A 24,251-nucleotide genomic window follows, 5' to 3' on the forward strand; every position below is an offset into this window, starting at 1 on the left:
ATGCAAAGCAGAGTTATGGGACCTGCTTAGTGCATGTCAGAATAATGACAGTGAACAAGTGTGTGAAGTTTCAATCCATTCCCTTTAGTGGATACTGAGATACCAGCTTACATACAAAAACTTAACCAAAAACTGCTAAGTCGAAAAAGGGGCATAATTTTGTAAAAATGCAAAGTAGAGTTATGGAACCTGTGTAATTTCAATCCATTCCCACAAGTGGTTACTGAGATACCAGCTTACATACCAAACCTTAACCAAATCAGGACGCCCGCGCACAGGCGAGTCCAATGACCTTTTTTAAATCTAGTATCAAAAACGGTTGAAATTTACAATGGAAAACAGCCCACCAAAATCACTTTTTAACCATATATTCAAAACTAATCAAAACTAATAATGTTCCTGTCACCACCCATAAAATCTTTACAATGATGTATAAAATCAATGGTATTGTTTTACATCAAAGAACACCTTGTAAAGAAAAAGGTGATTCAAATGGAAGTTTATCTTATCACTACTCCAAGATTACTAGTAGCATCTGTTGCTATTTTCTGGTGCACTAAATTGACTTCATCCTGTGTCAGTGGTCTCTCCATATGTCTGTATATCAATCTGTAGCAGTGACTTGTTTTCCCAGATTTTTTGTTCTCAAACTCATCTATCAGTTCTACATTTTCTATAAGATCTCCTCCTACAGAACGTACAAGATCATAGAAATTGTTCTCCTCATAATTGGCAGGAATCCAAAATGAAATGTCATTTTTCAATTCTGGGTGTTTACTGAGTGGCTTGAAACATAAATGAACAGCATTAACTATTGTGTAGATTACATAATAACAATTACATATATACAGAGAGAAAAAAAGAGAGCCTGGATGGCCCTACATCACTCACCTGAGTTAAACCACTTACTTGAACACATCTGTCAGATGATTATGCACGGAAATATCTGGGAAACTATTTTGAAATAGTGCCACTGTTTATTGACGAGAATATCTTAAAAGATTTTGCTAAGTTAATGTGTGTGTGTGTTGAAGGTGGAAAGTGAAGGGGAGGTGGGAGAGGGAAGAGGCTTAGGGAATGATGACATAGAATACTACAAGACAATATCAAAGAAGATTTTTAAAGTTTCCACTACATACATATACACCCACTGGGGGCCATGTTTTTAACTAATCTGAATAATCTTGGTAGAGGGTCACACAAGGACCATACACATGAATTTATTTTAAAATATGGCCAGTAGTTTCATACCAGAAGATTTTTAAAGTCTCCACTATAAAAAACATATATACGGAAGTGACCATGAACCCTGGTGGCCATGTTGCTTGACGAATTGTAATAATTTGAATAATCTTGGTAGAGGGTCATACAAGGACCATTTGTGTGAAACTATTTTACAAGAGGCCTACATGGGCCTAAGCCACTCACCTGAAGAACAAGAGCTGTCTGTAAGACAGTGCGCTCCACTATTCGGCGATTTGACAGTAAAATGAATTTATGTCTCAATAAGAAATTTGTCAAAAAGTTTAAGTATGAAAGTTTTAGTATGTATCACTTTGCATTCTATCAAAATCGTCATGTTCCTATCGCATGCTAGGTAAAAATGGCGGTGTAAGAATTTAATGTCTCGAGAAGAGAAACTTCTAAAGTAGCAATACATTTCTTTACGGGAATATAAGTCTCTGAAAATCTGATCTGCTAGAAAATGTCGAAAAACCGTTATAAAATAAGTGGATTTTATATGAACTGAAGAACAGCCGGATTTAGTGGTGTTCAGCCTAATGCTCATCACTTTCTCATTCTTAAACCGATTTTGAAAATTCTTTCACTTCTTTAAATGATTTAAGAAATCCTACTAGATGGAGTTAACATAAGAACAACATTGTCTTTCCCTTTAATGTTTAAATGCATTTTATATTTCAAACACAGTTGACTTTGTAGTACATACTTCAGATATTTTTCATTTCATTTCCATGCCAATTCTACAGACCTTAACATGAATTATATAATTTTTATATCTTGGATATAACAAATTGATACTAACTTTTTTAACTGTTTGAGGTAACATTTATTACCAACAACACTGTCTGGACAAATAAACTAATTTTGACTTTTACATATGATAAGACCATTTGTTGACTTTTATTGTTTAAGCTGAACAAAAAGTTATTGTCCAAGCAGACACATTAAATTGTCACCCTTGAACATCATTTAAATTAGGTATATTGTCATATGCCACTTTGATTTATCAATAGCCTTAAGAGTAATTATGCCCAAGCCACCAATATACTGTCACTAACTGACCAATCATTTTACCTATTTTAGTTAACCAATGATCACACTGGATAACCGGCTATCCTGACGCCCGCTGGACAAACAAGGATCTGCGTTCAATAAACGCTTGATGCCCCCGGTGGCATCCTTGTCGATACAAAGCAACCTAAGTCCAAAATGAGGTCAAGGTCAAACTGAGGTCAGATGATGTTTGAAGATGAGGAATGGTCACAGGTTACATCTTTATTAGTATCAATTCGTTCTTGTAAGCGGTATTAATGCTAGATGAAACGGTCCCATTTGGTTAACCAAGAGATGGCCCATATAAAGCAACCTAAGTCCAAAAAGAGGTCATGGTCAAGGTAAAACTGAGGTCAGGTGATGTTTGAAGATGAGGAATGGTCACAGGTTACATCTGTATTAGTATCAATTCAATCTTGTAAGCGGTATTGATGCTAGACGAAACGGTCCCATTTGGTTCACCAAGAGATGGCCCATATAAAGCAACCTAAGTCCAAAATGAGGTCAAGGTCAAACTGAGGTCAGGTGATGTCTGAAGATGAGGAATGGTCACAGGTTATATATGTACTAGTATCAATTCATTCTTGTAAGCGGTACTGATGCTAGACGAAACGGTCCCATTAGGTTAACCAAGAGATGGCCCATATAAAGCAACCTAAGTCCAAAATGAGGTCAAGGTCAAGGTCAAACTGAGGTCAGGTGATGTCTGAAGATGAGGAATGGTCACAGGTTACATCTGCATTAGTATCAAGTCATTCTAGTAAGGGGTATTGACGCTAGACAAAACGGTCCCATTTGGTTAACCTCGTACGGATGGACAAACAGACGGACGGACAGGACGCTCACTATATGCCTCCCACATCAGTAGATGCCAGGGGCATAAAAAACCCGCTGGAAATATAACCCAGCTGTAAATCGGTGGGTAAAGTTTTTCATTTATTTCTATAGAAACGAAGACAATTCTTGCAAATCAACTGGACAGTTTTGTCATGGAATGGACATGGCTTACATTTACAATTTCAGCCCGCCCGCTTAGCTCAGTAGGTAGAGCATTTGTCTACGAATCACGGGGTCGTGAGTTTGATCCTCGGACGGGGCGTATGTTCTCTGTGACTATTTGATAAACGACATTGTGTCTGAAGTTATTAGTCCTCCACCACTGATTCATGCGGGCAGGTTTGTACTGGTACAGAATCAAGGAACACTGGTTAGGTTAACTGCCTGCCGTTACATGACTGAAATACTGTTGAAAAAATGGTATTAAACCCAAAACAAACAAACAAACATTTACAATTTCTGGGCCGAAAACGATCGTTATATTTTTAGAAATTCCCTAACAATTTCTTCAGTTTGAAAAAATGAGCAAAAATCCGAAGTTTTGCGCAAATTGTTTTGTTTATGAACAACCTGTGAAAACTTTTATCATCTGGTTTAACAGATGTGTCCTTCCGGAATACCTGTGTGAAGTTTCCGGGTTCTATGTTCTTTCTGAAAAAATATATTAGCTGTTAAATAGGCATTGTCGAAGTGAAATTGCCAAGCCATACACAGTCAGCTATCAAATAAAACCGCATGAAAATAAAAGTTCTATTATACGTCACTATAGTATAAACATTAATCAAAAATGCAACATTGACCTTCCTGAGTTTTACTGTGTAATTAATAATATACAAGTATTTCAAAATACTTTTTCCGAATATTTTAAGTATAAATGGCATTTATTTTCAAAGGGAGACAACTTTTTCTGAATATTTTAAGTATCAGTCGAGAAAAAGTTTTCTCCCTTTGAAAATGAATGTCATTTACAAAGAAATAAAGATAAACAATTGCTGAAAACTGTGTTCCACTTTGTTATGTGAAATTTCACTACTTGCACGCTATTGCAAATGCATCAAAACGAACATGTGTAACAGTTCTTTGAAAATGGTGAGTTTTTAAAGGCGTTTGACTGTCTGGAAGTGGGGCCCCTATATGCAGTCCTTTCCCGGAATTCAATGTTCATATCAGTATACTGACACTTGTTTCGTAAAGTAATATACATGTTTTACATGCTGTTCAATTTTCATGTTAAACAACTCTTTCTTTCTATGATTTGGTGTTGTTAGATTTTTGTTTCTCAAAGCCTAATTCTAAACCTTTAAACCCGTGCGAAAAAAGAACAGGAAATCCTGGGATTATCCCAGGAAGTCCCAGGACTATCCTGGGATAATGTCCTGAAATTATCTCAGGAATTCCTGGGATAGTCCTGGGACTTTTCACGCCGTTAAATGGGAATGGGACAATCCCAGGATTTTCCTATGAACAGGAAAAAACAGGACATCAGAACTATTATTAATTATATTGTCCTGTTCTCAGGAAATCCCAGGAATTCTTGAAGTCAGGATATCCCAGGACAATTGTCCTGTCTTCAGGAAATCCCAGGAATTCCTGTTGTCAGGACATTTCAGGACAATTGTCCTGTCTTCAGGAAATTCCAGGAATTCCTGATCAGGAAATCTCAGGACAATTGTCCTGTCTTCAAGGAACCCTAGAACCTTGTAAACATGATTTGAAATTCACTTTGGCGGGAAATACAGTTAAGAAACTGACTGTTAAATTTAAATAAAATTTATGTGAACAGTAAGAGTATCCTGCAAGGATTATCATTTCCTAATATCAAAAATATTTTGTAGTTAAAAAGCATTCATCATGTACATAATCTGTCATAGCAGAAATATTAATTTCTTGGCACATCATAAATCAGCTCAAATATGTGCAGTCATGTCAAAAAATATAGGAGAAAATACTACAATTTAGTCTAAAATCATCAAATTATGAGCTTCATATTGAGCAAAAAGCTCTTATCATTCTATGATCTGTTCACTAGAGTGAAAATGTCTTTGATCAAACATGTACAGATAACCTAAAGTGTAGTAACACATTTTTGACTAATTTTAAAGAAAAATACTTCCTATATAACACTGTTTTGTAAAATCATTAAATGAAGGAGTACATTATGTATCATTTCTAAAAGTTTATACAGAAATAATATGCTAACTTACCACAAATATAGAATATATTCCTGTTATACTGAAAACACTATAATCACATGTGCTTAATGATACAGTTTCTCCCAAAATATGGGTCTTCCACACCAGGATGTAATTAACTTACTAGACCATTACAAGATCATGTTTCAAATTAATTACCTTTTTTTCAATATGTATCTTTTAGTAAAAGTCCTGTCTTTTTCCTGTGAACAGGACAAATTTTCTATCAAAAGTCCTGTCTTTTAGTGTTAAAGTCCTGTCTTCAGGACTTTCTTGCAGCCTTGCTATAAGAATCCCAGGATATCCCAGGATAATCCTGGGACTTCCTGAGAACAGGAAAATATTTCTGCATGGGTAATAAGCTTTTCCTTCGATTTGACTTGGTGACCTAGTTTTTGACTCCACCCAACCCAGATTTGAACTTGAGCTATAGATCATCAAGATTAACATTTAGACCATGTTTCATTAAGATATGATCATAAATGTGGCCTCTACAGTGTAAACTAGCTTTTCCTTTGATTTGACCGGGTGACCTAGTTTTTGATCCTACATGACCCAGATTCAATCTGGACCTTAAAATCATCAATATTAACATTCTGACCAAGATTCATGAAGATACAATCATAAATGCGGCCTCTACAGTGTTAATAAGCTTTTCCTTTGATTTGACCTGGTGACCTATTTTTTTTACCCCAGATGACCCAATATCGAACTCATCCAAGATTTTATTAAGGGTAACATTCTGACAAAGTCTCATTAAGACTGGGCCAAAAATGTGACCTCTAGAGTGTTAACAAGCTTTTCCTTTGATTTGACCTGGTGACCTACTTTTTTACCCCAGATGACCCAATATCAAATCTGTCCAAGATTTTATTGAGGGTAACATTCTGACCAAGTTTCATTAAGATTGGGCCAAAATTGTGACCTCTAGAGTGTTAACAAGCTTTTCCTTTGATTTGACCTGGTGACCTAGTTTTTGACCCCAGATGACCCAATATCGAACTCGTCCAAGATTTTATTGAGGGTAACATTCTGACCAAGTTTCATTAAGACTGGGCCAAAAATATGACCTCTAGATTGTTAACAGTCAAATTGTTGACGGACGTACGATGGACACAAGGTGATCACTAAAGCTCACCTTTGAGCACTTCGTGCTCAGGTGAGCTAAAAAGTTACATTATAAGCTACTTATAGTAACAACAAAGGGAAGTAATTCTAAATTAGGGACCTGGTTCTTGTGCATGACACTCCATCTCATGAACAATTGTGCCAAGTTACATCAAAATCCCTCCATGCATAAAGAAGGAATGCTACAGACAAAGTCATTCTTGTATCTGACCTTTGGCCTCTAAGTGTGACCTTGAACTTAGAGCTAAGGGTCTAGACCTTGCGCATGACATGTCATCTTATTATGGGAAACATTTGTATTAAGTTATTTCAAAATCCTTTGATGAATGGCAGAGTTATGAACCCGACACAAAACAGACCCTGTTAACTTTTTACTTTTAACTTGTACTTCTAATTGTGACCTTGACCTTGGAGCTAGGGGTCTGGGTTTTGCACATGACACATCGTCTCATTATGGTAAACCTTTATGCCAGGTTATTTCAAAATCCCTTTATGGATTGGACACAAAACAGACCCTGTTAACCTTTGACCTCTAAGTGTGACCTTGACCTTGGAGGCAGCACATGACATGCCATCTCATTATGGTGAACATTTATGCCAAGATATTTCAAAACCCTTTGTGGATTTATGGACCCGACATGAGGTGTAACGAACGGAAGGAAGGATGGATAGATGCAGCCTATTTGTGTCCCCCACTTTTTTTTCGAAAAAAACAAAACAAAACAACCCGCTCTAAGTTGGAAACCTTTTACACATTTTTTTTTTTTAATTCCGAAAGTCCTGTTGTGCAATCTTTGTAGAAGGTCACACAAGGACTATTTGTGTGAAATAATTTTAAAATTGGGCCCAACAGTTTTATACCACAAAGATTTTTTATGTTTCCGCTATATACATTTCTACTGTATAAATAAAGAGAAAAGTGACCACGCCCCCTGGCAGCCATGTTTTTTGACTGATCAAATTAATCTGAACAATCTTTCTTGCATAAAAACTACTTTTTTCACTGGATCTGCCCATGTATTAAAGGGAGAAAAATCATGTGCAAACAAGGCAATTCACGTGCTGTTAATACCCAATTTTTATTTTTGGAATGCTTTCCCAGGGACGTATATGTAATTCTGCGCAGATTGACATCTGGTATCCGCGTCTTGTTTTTTTCATAAAAACCTCTTCTTGAAGCATTAAAGATGCAATCTAAACCACAGAATGTTTTACTGTATCAGTAACTAACGCCAAATGCGCTGCCCCCAACATTGTTCGTCTCTTCCCTTGTTTACTCCCCTTTTAGAACTTGGCGTCAATTCAGATTTTGTAGACAACCATGAATGCTAAAGAATCGCGTGTGTGACAGGGTGATGTTTATGATGTAAATTTTTATATTATATATAATGTTTAAAATAAATATTCAAGATACATTTAACATTTAGACAATGAGATTTATGTAAAGGTAATTAGTTATAAAGCATTAGCTTCAGGCTGATAGTAATTGATAAGTCTTTGAATGTGGGTTCCATACAGGTGTTACAAATTGATGCATATAATCTATGTCTACAATACTGGACCAACTATTGAGGATAGTTATGCCTGATTAAGGTTCAAAGAAAGTAACACCTACTTATCAAGTTCTTTGAGTCTGGGAGTTCTAGTAGCAGAAACCATATTGGGATGAGAATAAGTAATTATGATTGATATGGGAAGCTACATGTCTATTGGCTAATATTTGTAAACGGGTGTGTTAATACATAAAAATCTTAGGGGCTGAGGAATGAATGAAAGAAGGGAGTTGAAGTTAGTTAGAGGAAAGAGGTAGTGATAGAAGGAAGTAGTGTTAGAAGTTTGACGGAAGAATATTAGTAAATAAATGCAAAGTTACAAGTGATGGAAATGGGTATTGGAATTAAATATTGAAAATAAATATAGTAGAACACAGAAAGCGAGTTGTATGTGTTAATTCCCCAAAATGAGTAAGAACAGTCTTAATATAAAAGACACGAATATGAGCCGGTTATACATGGTGGAGTTAATCCTAAGTAGAGATCCTTGGTGATAGTGAAGAAATATGTGGATTTTGAATTGGAAATATGGTTTGATCTAATTATAAAATGGCAAAGGACAGTAGTGAAATATATGATGTAAATTAAGTATAAGAAATTTTCTCCTAGTACAAGTTAAAATAGAAAATGCCGAGAGCAAAGATGGCAGTCAATGCCCCACAATATCAGGATGGGGAAAATGTGAACTTTTTCTTGGAAAAATTTGAAAAGGTGGCACAAATAAATCAGTGGACTGAAGAGGAAAAATGTGTGCAATTCTGTTTGGTAATGCCTAAAAGTGCAGAACAGTGGTACTTGAATTTAACAGAAGGTGTAAAAAGGAACTTTGATGACCTTAAGGAGTCTTTTAAAAATCGTTTTGACAATGTCAGTAACCGTGCCAACTTGTATGCTAAATTCATGAATTTGAGTCAAGAAAACAACTCTGTTCAGCAGTATATCGAGAATGTGACCTCCTGTGGAAGACTTTTAAATAAAACTGAAGATGAAATAATGGACAGAATTATATATGGGATGAAGGCAGATATTAAGAAGCATGTTATCATGAAGGAGCCTAAAACTATGGGTGAATTAGTGAAATTTGCTAAAATGGCGGAAGACGTACAAGAGGTATACGATGCTAGAATACCTCTTAACCAAACACCTGAATCAAATGGGCCAACGGGGCAGGACTCAACGGGCAATCTATCTGGGCAACAAACCTACAGACAACAACAACCATGGCGGCACAACCCCTACAGAAGACAAGGATTTACTCAGAAACAGAAGAACAAGTGTATTCATTGTGGTAGGTGCAACCATTTGTCTTCTGATTGCTATTTTAGGAATGCCACTTGTCATATTTGCAAAAAGATAGGGCATACAGCAAGGGTACATCAGTTAGCTAGTAAATAGGGATACGAGCCTGTCCCACAAAATTTGGGGGATGGGCATAGTAGGGAAAATTTAAATAATGACACAAATATTGGGAAAGCCTATCAAAATCAAATTGGGAATGAGAAAAATTTAGTTGATGTAAGATTGGGAAAATTTTCAGTGGCTGCTATGTTAGATAGTGGCGCCTCAATTTCATGTATTACTTTATCAATGTACAAACATGCTGGCCTTAGTAAAGAGTTCCAAATGTCGGATTCTGAAATTAAACATGCTGAAACTGTTGATGGTACGTCAATGTCCATTATTGGAAAAATTTGTGTCCCAATGACGATTTGCAGGCTTACATTAATGCAGACCTTCTTGTTTACAAGGCTAAGTACAGAAACAGTGACGGAGGGAACTGTAAAAGTGTCTGGGTTTACAGTGGTGACCTGCCAGAGGATGTGAGGAAAAACTTCCATACAAAGTACACATTCTCTGGTAAGGCCCGTAAATTCCGGCGGACTTAGTTGTGAAGCTGGTGAAGGGAATTTTATACAGCAAATTATGCTTACCTAATTGTATTAGATAGTTTGTCGAATGATATTAAATGATATCGAGCAAATCTTAACCACAGCATTAACTTTACATATGGTGTTGAATGGTCTAAATTTGGTTTGATGGAATTTTGATGTTTGTGAATGCAAATTCCAAATTAAAATCTTGCAAGTACTTTGGTTTAACTTTCTGGGGGGTTGGGTTGCACAAGCATTTATTATTCTTACTTGAACCTGATTTGTTTATTTATGACTGTATAGTCAAGTTACATGCATAGTGATACCCATGTGATAATAAAAATTCTGTAGTTCAAAATGTATGTAATAATAAACATACAGAGCAAAAAGTCTGTCCGGAAAGACTTAAAAATATAAAATGATGGAGTTTAACATAAAATTGTGTCCTGAACACCAACAGTTTACATGTTCTTGAAGAATATTAGCTCCAAAGGAAGGGAATTAGAGGGAAACGTCTAGTTAAAGACTTTTAGTATCCAGGTTCTCTTTCAAAATTAGTAAGCTATAGATATATCCTTGGGGAAAGTATAGATTTGTCATGGCGCAATTAATATATGCTCTTGCTGTGAAGTATTTATGAGTAAAATCCAAGATATGTACTCTGAGAAGTTTAATATGTAAGTTCACAAGGCATTCTTATGGTAGAAATCAGAAACACTGGTTGTACTGAGATTTAAATGAAACAAAAAGAAAATGAAACAGTGTAAAAGTACATTTGATGTGTTAAAATTTATGAGTAATGTGATTAGAGACAGTGACTTTAAATAGATACTCATGAAGAGGCCAAGTGGAACTTTTTGTACAGTGTGATGTGATCGTGAAATACGGACAAACAAACACTGAATACAGTGAATTCAGACAATCATTTATACAATGAATTCAGACAATCATTTTAAGTGTACACTGAAATATTTTGCTGTAAATATTTGATCACTTTTATATTCTTTGTAACTTGATACTGAGGATGATAAAAAAAAATGTAATTAAGAATAACATTTTATCTTCATGATGATGATTATGATGAATAGTAGTATAAGGTAGACTGCTGACAAGTTAGTCTTTGTATAAAGTTTATGCCAATAAAAAAAAAAAAAAAAAAGCATATTGTAGTTTCTTTCTTAAAATGTTTTCGAAAAGAAAGGAATTTGTTAAGCTAGCATTTATAAGTAAAATAAGAGTGCATTTTACAATTTCTTTCTTAAAATATTTTCGAATGGAAAGGAGTTTTGTGACTTAATTGCACATATAATTATTAGTCATAAATAGATATTAGATAATAAAATGATAGTGATCAATTTTCTCGAAACAATATCATTGTAATATCATCATGGTTGTTTTATATGTTGATTTGATGCATGCCACAATTTATGAAATGTTGTTTTACCATGTCCATCATACTTAAATGTCAAATGTAAGGAAATATTTGATGTCTTTAAGTTTTGTAATGATGTTTATTATGTAATTTTTATATTGAGGTAATTCTTTTTATATGAAGTTTGCAAGTCTTTACAATATTTCAATATTTACTGTGTTCAAAATGAATTAATTTGCGGAGCAAATTTTTAGAGAGTATGAGGATGTGTGACAGGGTGATGTTTATGATGTAAATTTTTATATTATATATAATGTTTAAAATAAATATTCAAGATACATTTAACATTTAGACAATGAGATTTATGTAAAGGTAATTAGTTATAAAGCATTAGCTTCAGGCTGATAGTAATTGATAAGTCTTTGAATGTGGGTTCCATACAGGTGTTACAAATTGATGCATATAATCTATGTCTACAATACTGGACCAACTATTGAGGATAGTTATGCCTGATTAAGGTTCAAAGAAAGTAACACCTACTTATCAAGTTCTTTGAGTCTGGGAGTTCTAGTAGCAGAAACCATATTGGGATGAGAATAAGTAATTATGATTGATATGGGAAGCTACATGTCTATTGGCTAATATTTGTAAACGGGTGTGTTAATACATAAAAATCTTAGGGGCTGAGGAATGAATGAAAGAAGGGAGTTGAAGTTAGTTAGAGGAAAGAGGTAGTGATAGAAGGAAGTAGTGTTAGAAGTTTGACGGAAGAATATTAGTAAATAAATGCAAAGTTACAAGTGATGGAAATGGATATTGGAATTAAATATTGAAAATAAATATAGTAGAACACAGAAAGCGAGTTGTATGTGTTAATTCCCCAAAATGAGTAAGAACAGTCATAATATAAAAGACACGAATATGAGCCGGTTATACGTGTTTACCTGTGCGATTCTTTGTTTTTAGGTATCATATTTATGATTTTGGTAAGTATCAGTCGGTATGTTTTTATCTAATTTCTCGAAGAATTTATATAAACAGCTTAGAAACTTGACCTACGTTCGTACTCATCCGTACTCCAACTGCGTGTCCGTACTCACTGTAACTCGAATGTAAAGTTATTATTCTTGAAATTGTGATCGAGTCTACCAAATTGTGAAATGATATGAACAATTATTGGTAATTTTATGTCTGTAATAATGAGAGATAAAAAAAATCAGTTAAAAACCTTCAGGATGTGCTTTTGATAGTGTTATTTATTTTCGGGCCCTGGATACGGATATTTAAAACATGTTAACTGTTTCCAAGAACAACAGGAATGGTAAATAAAAAATATACCGGAATAGTCAAGTCATCACATATGAAAACAATACATAAATCGTTGTGAAATATTTTTTTATTCAAGAATAGCGACAATACACATTTGTTTTGTGTATTAATCTCTGCAGAAGCCCTTGGGATATGTTTGTGACCTCGACCTTCGGTCTCGGTCATAAACAATCCCGTGGGCTTCTGCAGACGTTAATACACAAAAAAACGTGTATTATCCCTACAGAACAAAGTCACACAAGGACTATTTGTGTGAAATTATTTTAAAATTGGGCCAACAGTTTCACACAAGATGATTTTTTTAAGTTTCTACAAAAAACAGTCAAATACCGTTACCTCGATATTTAAGGGACTGCGAAAATTGCATCGACGTACCTGAAGTTCAACATAATGATATCGTCTGTCTAGGACTACATTTTGTATCTGTGTAGGACGTCTATATTGTCAATTTTGTATCTGTGTAGGAGGTCTATATTGTCATTACATCCCATGCTTCTTAATAATATAGAATGTAAATATGATCTTGATTTTACTGACAAATAAAACATCTTAATTCAATAGTACATACATACAACTTTTTAAATTTTTAAAATTTACATGCAAACATTAGTGTTTTTACAGATATATATTTTATTGAAATATGAACAATAGCACATCATTTTTCATATGTCATCATTAGCATACATTTATTTTCATCTTCATATTTTTTTCAATGACTGTCTCATGAGGTATCCTGATAGAATTCTGTCAAATCACTCTGACAGGTAAACTTTCCTTTTCCCTTTTTCGACTAATTATTGGGAATTAAATGCAAACTTGCGAACATTTAAACTGGAAAGACTAAATAACATACAAAACAAACACACAAACTTACCTGATTATAATTAATACAATGCTGGACAACAATAGGTTGATTTTCACAACTTTTTTATAACATAGATATTTTTTGACAAACTGAGATATCGACGAAACCAGGTGTAACAAGAGCTGTCCATAAGACAGTGCGCTCGACTTTTCTCAGTGCTTGGCTCAAAATTAGAGCTGTGCCAGTAAAAACTTTATAAAACTTTAAACAAACATTCTAAGTTAAAAGGGGCATAACTCTGACAACATTCAAACAAAGTTATGGGGATTGTTTCTCCAAGTGTACACTCTGATTATAGTTTATAACTATTTTAAGTTCCAAGTCAATAGCTTTGATAGTAACAGATATTTGACTTTATCAGAAACTTTAACAAAAAAAATTCTAAGTCACAAAGGGGCATAACTCTGTCAAAATTCAAATCAGAGTTATGTGGATTGTTTCTCCTGGTGAAGACTTTGATAGTAGATAACTATTTTAAGTTTCAAGTCAACAGTTTTGATAGTAGCAGACATATTTGACTTTATCAAAAACTTTAACCGAAAATTCTAAGTTAAAAAGGGGCATAACGCCATCAAAATTCAAACAGAGTTATGAGGATTGTTTCTCCTGATGTAGACTTTGACAGTAAATAAATATTTTAAATTTCGAGTCAATGGCTTTGATAGTAACAGATATTTGACTTAATCAAAAACTTTAACCGAAAATTCTAAGTTAAAAGGGGCATAACTCTGTCAAAATTCGAATCAGAGTTATGGGAATTGTTTCTCCTGTTGCAGACTTTGATAGTAAATAAATATTTTAAGTTTCAAGTCAATATCTTTCATAGTACCAGAGATATTTGACTTTATCAAAAACTTAAACCAACGGCAACGCCGACGCCGGGGCGAATGCAATAGCTCTACTTTTTCTTCGGAAAGTCGAGCTAAAACAGTACATAGTCTGTGGCAAAATGTAATCCTGTGATTTTTTTCCTATATTTTGAAAAGTTATGTTTTTATGAAAGCTTATGTGATACTTTTTAAGAATTCCACTGGTAACATTTTTTTCGGCCATAACTGTGGCAGCCATCTTGAATTTAAAAATGGCGGCTATATTTCAGTTAGCGTATCCTTATATATTCAATCTAGCCTTCAAATAAACCTGTTTTTCTAATTAATAAATATTCTAAATAGTAAATGGTTGTATTTATAAGGTTTCTTTAAAGTTTTAATCAAGTATTGATTTTATATACATGAAAAACATGACTTTCAAATGAAATGATAGGTAGAAAATCAATTTTTACCATGTTCAGACTACGTTTTTAATCCTATATTAACTTGGGTTTATTTTTTAAACTCATTTGCGTCCACACTATATGTGGTTTAAACCGTGAATTATGTAAAGGTCAAGTGGTTTCTGTAATGTAGCATTAATACCGGGTTCACACTAGCAGAACGGTTTTATTTTTATTAGGCACTAATTGGCTATAATTGGTATTTGACATTCAAAACCCATCAAAATATAATCTAGTTTGCTTCCACACTAGGCAAAGAAATGTGGTTTAAATATATACATGCAATGTTGGAAGTTAACAAATATTTTGCAATAAGCAAACAAGAGGGCCATGATGGCCCTATATCGCTCACCTGTTATCATTGCACTTGCGGACAAGAAGGTCCTCAGAAAAAATATCTAAGTCCAAAGGACAGGAACAACAAAGGAAAGAAATTTAACCAAAAAGAAAAACAAAATTCTTACAAGGTACAGATATGTCAAAATACACCTAAAAATTGGAGGTACCATCCATGTTGTACCACAGAAAAGTGGTCTCGGTTTTTCCCTACAGCCAATAATAAAAAAGTTACTAAAAACAGGCTATTTATAGTAACGTAAAAGGGAAGTAATTCAAAAGAAAATTATTGTAAGTTAGCAAAAGAAGGATCTGCCAAATAAATCTGTTGACATAAATGAAATTTCAGATCAGTAACTTCATTAGTTACGGAGATATACCCATTTTAATTTGAAATAAAGGGAGGTAATTTGAAATAAAATCAGTCCATAGTTATCTACCCTGATTGGCTCGGTCCAACTAATGACAATAATGAAATTTCAAATAAGTCCTGTAAGTACTTACTGATATAAATCCATTTTGACTACAATCAGGGGAGGCAATCAGATATAAAATAACTCTGGAAACTACGATTGGATCTGATTTGTCATGGAATCCAAGATGTATTGTTGTTAAAGATATTTTGGAAGTTTGTATCAAATAAAACCATAAATGAAGTCTCTATATGGCTGCAAAAGCTAAAATAGCCAATTTTGGACATTTAAGGGGCCTTAACTCTGGAACACATAACAGAATCTGGCCAGTTTAAGAAAGGAACCAAGATCTTGTGGTGATACAAGTTGTGTGCAAGTTTGGTTAAAATCAAATCATAAATGAAGTTACTATTGTGCAGACAAGGTCAAAATAGCTAATTTTGGCCCTTTCAGGGGCCATAACTCTGGAACCCATAATGGAATCTGGCCAGTTCAAGAAAGGAACCAAGATCTTATGGTGATACAAGTTGTATGCCAGTTTGGTAAAAATCAAATCATAAATAAAGCTGCTATTGTGCAGACAAGGTCAAAATAGCTGATTTTGGCCCTTTCAGGAGCCATAACTCTAGAACCCATTAGGGGATCTGGCCGGTTCAACAAAGGAATTGAGATCTTATGGCAACACAAGTTTTGTGCAAGTTTGATTAAATTCAAATCATAAATGAAGCTGCTATTGTGCAGACAAGGGCAAAATAGCTAATTCTGGTCCTTTCAGGGGCCATAACTCTGGAACCCATAATGGAATCTGGCCAGTTCAAGAAAGGAACCAAGATCTTATGGTGATACAAGTTGTATGCCAGTTTGGTAAAAATCAAATCATAAATAAAGCTGCTATTGTGCAGACAAGGTCAAAATAGCTGATTTTGGCCCTTTCAGGAGCCATAACTCTAGAACCCATTAGGGGATCTGGCCGGTTCAACAAAGGAACTGAGATCTTATGGCAACACAAGTTTTGTGCAAGTTTGATTAAATTCAAATCATAAATGAAGCTGCTATTGTGCAGACAAGGGCAAAATAGCTAATTCTGGTCCTTTCAGGGGCCATAACTCTGGAACCCATAATGGAATCTGGCCAGTTCAAGAAAGGAACCAAGATCTTATGGTGATACAAGTTGTGTGCCAGTTTGGTAAAAATCAAGTCATAAATAAAGCTGCTATTGTGCAGACAAGGTCAAAATAGCTGATTTTGGCCCTTTCAGGGGCCATAACTCTGGAACCCATAATGGGATCTGGCCAGTTCAAGAAAGGAACCGAGATCTTATGGTGATACAAGTTGTGTGCAAGTTTGGTTAAAATAAAATCATAAATGAAACCACTATCGTGCAGACAAGAAATTGTTGACGGACGGACGGACGCATGGACGGACGGACGGACGGACACACGACGGACGACGGACGAAGGGTGATCACAAAAGCTCACCTTGTCACTATGTGACAGGTGAGCTAAAAAGGTTACAAAGAATTGAGGCTAACAGAAACACGAAGGGGTCATCAATATTTAAACTTCTGTGTTCATCTTAGAATTTCTGTTCATTTCATCTATTGTCCATTTTGAGCGTCAGCATGACTCCATATCGCAATTTAATGTTTTTGTTTCAACAACAGTCCAATTACTTTTGCCAGCCACAGCATCAATTGTTTGATACAAAAGAGAAACACATGGTATTCTTCCTCCAAAAGGTAAGATCTGTGGATTTGGGATTGTAAAACCAGTTATAACCCACATTTGCGTTCACATTTGTAAAATAATGTAGCATTACTTTTTAATGTAGTACTAAAACCACCTCCCGAGGTAGTTTTAATGCTACATTACAGAAACCACTTGACCTTTACAAAATTCAGGTTTTACACCACATATAGTGTGGACGCAAACGAGTTTAAAAAATAAACCCAAGTTAATGTAGGATTAAAAACATAGTCTGAACACGGTATTAAACTACCTCGGGAGGTGGTTTTAATAAAATACCATATTAAAAAGTAATACTACATTATTTTACAAGTGTGAACACAAATGTGAGTTATAACTGGTTTTACAATCCCAAATCCACAGATCTTACCTTTTGGCAGAAGAATACCATGTGTTTCTCTTTTGTATCAAACAATTGATGCTGTGGCTGGCAAAAATAATTGGAGTGTTGATGAAACAAAAACATTAAATTGCAATATGGAGTCATGCTGATGCTCAGAATGGACTATAGATGGAATGAACAGAAATTCTTAGATGAACACAGAAGTTTAACCTTTTACCACACAGAACAGAAGCCAAAGTAACCTCTTTTACATAAAACTGATAAGTGATAATCAATAATCAATAATCGGTATATGGCTGATAAAGGTGACTGTCTTATCTGAACAGAGGTGTTGGCATTATTTTGTGATTACACACACTTATGTTAAAAATGTCATTATTTTAATATTTTCTGTAAGTTTGACATTATTTTTGTCCGTATAAAGTTTATAGCAATTTAAATTCTCTTTCTGATGATACAAAATTTATTGTAGTTTCTCTTTGAGTTTCGAAGATATAAAGTGTTAAAGTAAGGGAATATATATTTTTAGGCATAAAATTCTGTTTTGGATTACTTTCACATTGAAATTCATATACAATTTCATTTTGATGTTTGAAAGTTTGATTTATAGTTAATAGACTTATCTTCCGAATCGGAATCAGTAAGTATTTATATAAAAAAAACAACCATCAAACTGAATAACACTACAAAAATAACGGATCGTAAAATTTCTGAAAGTGCAAAAAGATCGCTGAGATCGAGACTCGTAACCGACTACAGTATTCTTGTGCTAAAATTAAAATATTTTTAGATAATATTACGTAATATTTTGATGATCAAACGTCGGTACATCACGGGTGAGTTCCGCTGCAATTAACTCTTGGGGTGTCATAAAATATTTGAAAGCCGCGGTCCTTCTGTTTTGATTAACACTTCCCGTTATGTAAGGCCATAAATTCCAAGCCATCGTATACACAAATTGTTGTTTAGGGGAAATCTGCATGTATCACGCGTGACCTTCATGACCTAACACATTTAAAAATACTTTGATGTTAAATGGTTGTTATTTTTAGAACGAGGAAAGCCCGCGAACCAGCCAGTTGCAAGCAGTTTTCTCAGTAATTTTCCATGACGTAGCGTCGTGCACATGTAGGAAAAAAACCCGGTGTCTTTCTTTGCAAAGTACTCGATAAATTTAAATAGTAACCACATGATCTTGTACGTAAATAATGATGACGAAATCCCATATTTTGAGTTAGTAAACATCCGGAATTTGTTTCTTTAGGAAAAGAACGAAAATAAAGCGATTGATTATGAGACACGGGATAAAACGATTCTGTTCAAATGGCCGTTAATCGGTAAAATACGTTTCTATCGGGGAACCGATAGACACGGGTCAATACTTTTCTGTTTGGTAATCGATAGCAGCATTCCCATTCACGCAAAAATCCGCGTAATTCACGCATAAAAAGTCACTTGCACGCAAGTTTTAAAATTCCACGGGTACAATGCACGCGTAAAAAATCGGAATCTGACAGAAAATACATTGTTCGTCGATAAAGATCCGAAATTCAAGTAACCAGACATTATTTTTGATCCGTACACGCAAATTACCGCAATACACACTGTTGACAATTTGCTACATGTCAAGACGAGTTTAATTTACATGCCGATGGCATAATTTAAGCTCCGCCTACTCAGGTACTTGGTGAGATTTTCGCGAGAACTGTGACAGCGAATCAAATAATTTGTAAAACTAGACGTGACAGTATTCAGCCAATCAACAACGTAGTTACATCTTTGACACTTTCCGATAATTGTCAACATGTGTGAGTGCAAAAACAACTATTTGGACGTTGTTTTCAACAAGTTGTTGAATAATTAAGCGGTCAGCTGGCATCCACTACACAATTATTTGGTCTCCATTGTAAAAGAAAGACTCGTAAGCTGCTTGTTTATTAATATTTACAAAATGACCGGTTGCGGACTGACTTTCATCGGGCAATTTTTCATTTTTATTCGAGTCCGATACTGTTCATGCTAAATAAATATTACCCGCCGAGTTTTTATTTTATAACATTTTTTTGGTTGCTATAATGTTGCAGCAAGATATAGCAGCAAAAAAATGATATAAAAACTCGGCGGGTTATACTTATCAGCGTCTGCTTGAATTTTTGAAAACGTTTTTTTTTCTCAGGATTATGGAATAAAGAAAAACTCTTTGCATGGAAAATGATGTATCTAAGAATGGTCACATCAATAGTTTTTATCCATATTGAAACAAGAAAATTATAGCCATCTTTTCAAATTGCTTCACAAGCTTGCTTGGTGTGTGTGGGGTGGGGAGGGGGGGTATACTGAGTTAAAAATGATGTTCATAAATTTCTATTTTTCAACTAGAAGTCTCTCCACTTTTCTATAAGGAGAAGTGACTTTTAGCTGTATCCCTGTGGTGCATGTGTAAAACAAACCACTCATTAATACAGGCTGAATAAAAGTGTCACTTCCCATATACTTCTTTATAATTTTGTTTCAGTTGGAACATTTTTTTCAATTTGCATGGTTTGTACCCAACTTTTTTATCATGTACCCACATTTTCTAAAGTATGTGGGTACATGTACCCGCTTTTCAAAAAGTCAGTGGGAATGCTGGATAGATACGGTGATAAACGTATCGATGTGGGAAAGGGTTAAACATTGATGACTCCTTCTTGTTTCTGTTAGCCTCCTTCTTTGTTACCTTTTTTGCTTGTTAACTTCCAACACTGCATGTATATATTTAAACCACATTTCTTTGCCTAGTGTGGACGCAAATTAGATTATATTTTGATGAGTTTTAAATGTCAAATACCAATTATAGCCAATTAGTGCCTGATAAAAATAAAACCGATCTGCTAGTGTGAACACGGTATTTTTTATACATCTAATTTTGAATGGTAAAATGTGGACATTCTTTAAAAGAAATAGTATATTTTTTTCAAGTACATACTTAAGACATTCATCTTAAACATAGTATCAATGATTTAAAGACATTGTATTTATAAATCGTGATTGACAGGCTTTAGAAGAAAGTCCCTGCTGCAATGAATACCTATTATAGTGTAAGAAAGCACACATATGGATAATGGTGATGAAATTAGAGTTGTTATCTGATTTTCTTTTCATTTAAACATCATCATTGTAACTAGAACACTCTTTACATGTAAGAGTTCAGCTTTTCCAAAATCTAATACAGGAAGCCTGCTACAAGTAAAATATGATAGTGTCATAAACTGGGTTACTGTTGTAGAAGGCAACATGAATTAGCATTAGCTCTACACATACAACATGAACAAGCATTGTTAACAGCCAAATTTCAGCATATGAACTTGCTGGTGTAACATTTGTGCATCTAAATTTGGATAAAGATATCTGTATGAAATATGATGAATTCCATCACACCTCTTTCCCTCACACACTCGCTGTATTTGATAACTCTTCCAAATTAACTGTAACTATTATAGTCCCAGACATCATATGAATTAGAAATCCATTGTTATGCTATGGAAGATATCAGTCAAAATGTGAATAAATACATGCAGTGTATCTACAAAATGATTTTTCACACACAGAAACATTTGATATGTGTTCTAAAGGGATCTGTTGAGTTCAGTCTTATTTAATCCAATATCTTCAGACAACTGAGTATTAACAGTTGCAAAAAGGGAACTTAAGTATTACAATCACCCAATGAATGAGTCCTTAACAAGGCCTTATTATAACTTTTTTTAAGAAAAATTGCATTTTTGAGTGCTATCTCTTAATCAAATACATGTAAACATTTGTTCGACAAAGCAAGCTTAATGGCTTGCCAACCATAGATACGGCAATAACACAGTTAGACCTTAGTAAGCTTGTTGAGGAATTACTCTTCAAATCTACTTTCTATATTGTTTTTACGAGTTTGATTTAACTATTTCTTGAAATGTCGACTATTTGATCAGACTAGAGTTGAAAATACAAAAGAAAAAGCCGCAGAACAAAACTGAAGTGCCTTCACTTCCTTGACCACTTAAATTGTGGTATCAAGAAATGGTAAGCAACCACATCTAAAAGGTGTCTTTAGTATTCTGTGAAATTCCTGAGATTAGGAAAAGTTTTACTACAATGAAAATATGTAACAACAACATCAACAACATTTACGTTTATTACTGTCAGGCTCATATACTAAGGAACAACATGACAGAAAAAGATCAAGTAAATACAATCATCTGGTAATCTACATGGGGGACAGTGTTATACTTCCATATATTTAAGTGAGAAATCTTATAAATGTTTACAAAATCGCGATGTAGCAAAAATGGTAAAAATATAGTGAACTTGTGCTATAAAATCAACAAAGTTACATATGAGTTAACTTATCAGGTTATCAGGTTAACAATAAAGAGTCACTTAATTTCCTATAATTATTCTATAATTAGTAAGTAGCGTGGGAAAACTGACCGTTGGAGTCATTCTGCTGGAAATTTAATGAATGGAAAAATAGCATTAGGGTAACATATCTTGTCGGTTTGACGGGCTTATTTTGCAACTTTTTCTTTATATCTTTTGTATGTTAACGACATATTGTTAGTTTCGTCTGAAGTGGTTAAGTATGATTTTAACAAACCTAGCAATATGTTTTAGGATTTTAATCGAGTCCACATTTAACAATTCTTTAAATAATAGTGTATTTGGCCTTGAATAAAAACGTCTTGGTATATAAACCTTCCTGAATTGGGAGAAAAAGGGGCAGACTAGCATATAGTGGTACTCGTCGCCTATGTCGTTAAGGGGGCACAACCTGCATTTTCTGTTCTCAAGAGGAACAAATGACTGGGTCCACCTCCCTACTTCGACAGGTAACCTATGGTTTCCCATATTAAAGTATATTATAGGTATATTAGTGTATAAATATTGTCATTTCTAGTTAAAATGACTCTATCTGAGCACCACCAAGTTTAACATTGGTACTTCACTCTTATTCTCCCAAAGTCAACGCCATTGGTCCTCTTTTGTAATCATATTTCATTCATTTTGCTCCAGTTAAAGTTGAACTTCTTCTACATTTTAAAAGGATGTTACTGATATTCAAACTGAATACCCAGTTATATGTAAATAATTTACTACATGTATTAAAAACTGGAAACCATTAATGGAAGAAAAGCAAGGGAAATGTCTTTCTACTTAATATGTAGAACCTTATTTGTTTAAAAAAAAAATATCATAACTAGATATGCTTTTGAGAAAAGCGCATGTCTCCCACAACTGCCCCTATGAAAAATGTTACATTTCTCTAGATGTTTTAGACAAGTGGATCCAATTAGATGGTCTGGATGAGTGGATGCAATCAGTAATTCAAGGGCCATAAATCAAAAGTGCCTGGGCGGATTTGGCTAGTTATCGAACTTGGGTAAGGTCTTATGGCCAAACACATTTTGTTCAAGTTTGGTGAAGATTGGATGAGAAATGTTCGACTTAGAGAGCAGACAAGAGTAAACAGACGGATTTTTTCGGTAATTCAAGGGCCGTAACTCTAAAATGCCTGGACCGATTTGGCTAGTTATCGAACTTGGCCGAGGTCTCATGGTCAAACACATTTTGTTCAAGTTTGGTGAAGATCGGATGAAAAATGTTCGACTTGGAGTGTGGACAAGAGTAAAAAGGCCGATTTTTCGATAATTCAAGGGCCGTAACTCCAAAATGCCTGGACCGATTTGGCTAGTTATCGAACTTGGCAGAGGTCTCATAGTCAAACACATTTTGTTCAAGTTTGGTGAAGATCGGATGAGAAATGTTTGATTAAGAGTGCGGACATGAGTAAAAACGGCCAATTTTTCGATAATTCAAAGGCCGCAACTCCAAAATGCCTAAACCGATTTGGCTAGTTATCGAACTTGGCCGAGGTCTCATGGTCAAACACATTTTGTTTAAGTTTGGTGAAGACTGGATGAGAAATATTCAAATTAGAGTGCGGACAAGAGTAAAAAGACCGATTTTTGGTATTTCAAGGGCCATAACTCCAAGACGCCTGGACCGATTTGGCTAGTTATCGAACTTGGCCGAGGCCTTATGGTCAAACACATTTTGTTCAAGTTTGGTGAAAATCGGATGAGAAATGTTCGACTTAGAGTGCGGACAAGCTTTGTGACACACACACACACACACACACACAGACTGGAGTAAATCAATATGTCTCCTGCACCACTGTGTGGTGGGAGACATAATTAACTAATTGAATAACACATCACATTGCACAGAAATGTAAATATTCTATTCAGTAATGTTTTATTTTTGACAATCTAACTTGTCATCTAGTACAGTTAGCAAGGTACCTCCGTAGCCAAGTAATGAAGGATGTCTATATCAAATCCTAGACCATTGTCTCTGAGGGTTCAAGCCCTGCTTTAGTCATTATGTGAGTCATCCAGCCAGCTTGCGGAAGGACAGAGGTTCAACCAGGTGCCCACATATGCCCGAAATAATGCCCAGAAGAACACATGTACAGATAGAAAGTTTCCATTTATCCTGCACTGTGTCAATGTGATGCAAACTTTAAACATATATAATTATGTACAAATAAAGAGTGTCTTCAAGAAATGGGCCATGAAGTTTTGTTTCGTCCTACCAAAACAATACAGGAATATGACAATTTTTCAGCTCTGAATGGTAAAGGAAGGCCTAAGATATTGCAAATTAAAC

At 34.7% G+C, this 24,251-nt stretch overlaps 1 protein-coding gene across 1 annotated transcript in view; it reads right to left on the minus strand.

The window, feature by feature from the left end:
* Window positions 1–500: 500 nt before the first annotated feature.
* The window catches only part of LOC128555032 (phenylalanine--tRNA ligase, mitochondrial-like), a gene marked incomplete at its 5' end in the record, with an annotated part of 37,643 nt that continues 13,892 nt past the window's right edge, over window positions 501–24,251 (minus strand). Inside the window, one exon of the mRNA XM_053536387.1 lies at window positions 501–785. Coding sequence (XP_053392362.1) covers window positions 501–785 — 285 coding nt within the window. The remainder of the gene's footprint in view (window positions 786–24,251) is intronic.

The sequence above is a fragment of the Mercenaria mercenaria genome, unplaced genomic scaffold (genome assembly GCF_021730395.1).
Source record: "Mercenaria mercenaria strain notata unplaced genomic scaffold, MADL_Memer_1 contig_96, whole genome shotgun sequence".
NCBI classification, from domain to species: domain Eukaryota; kingdom Metazoa; phylum Mollusca; class Bivalvia; order Venerida; family Veneridae; genus Mercenaria; species Mercenaria mercenaria.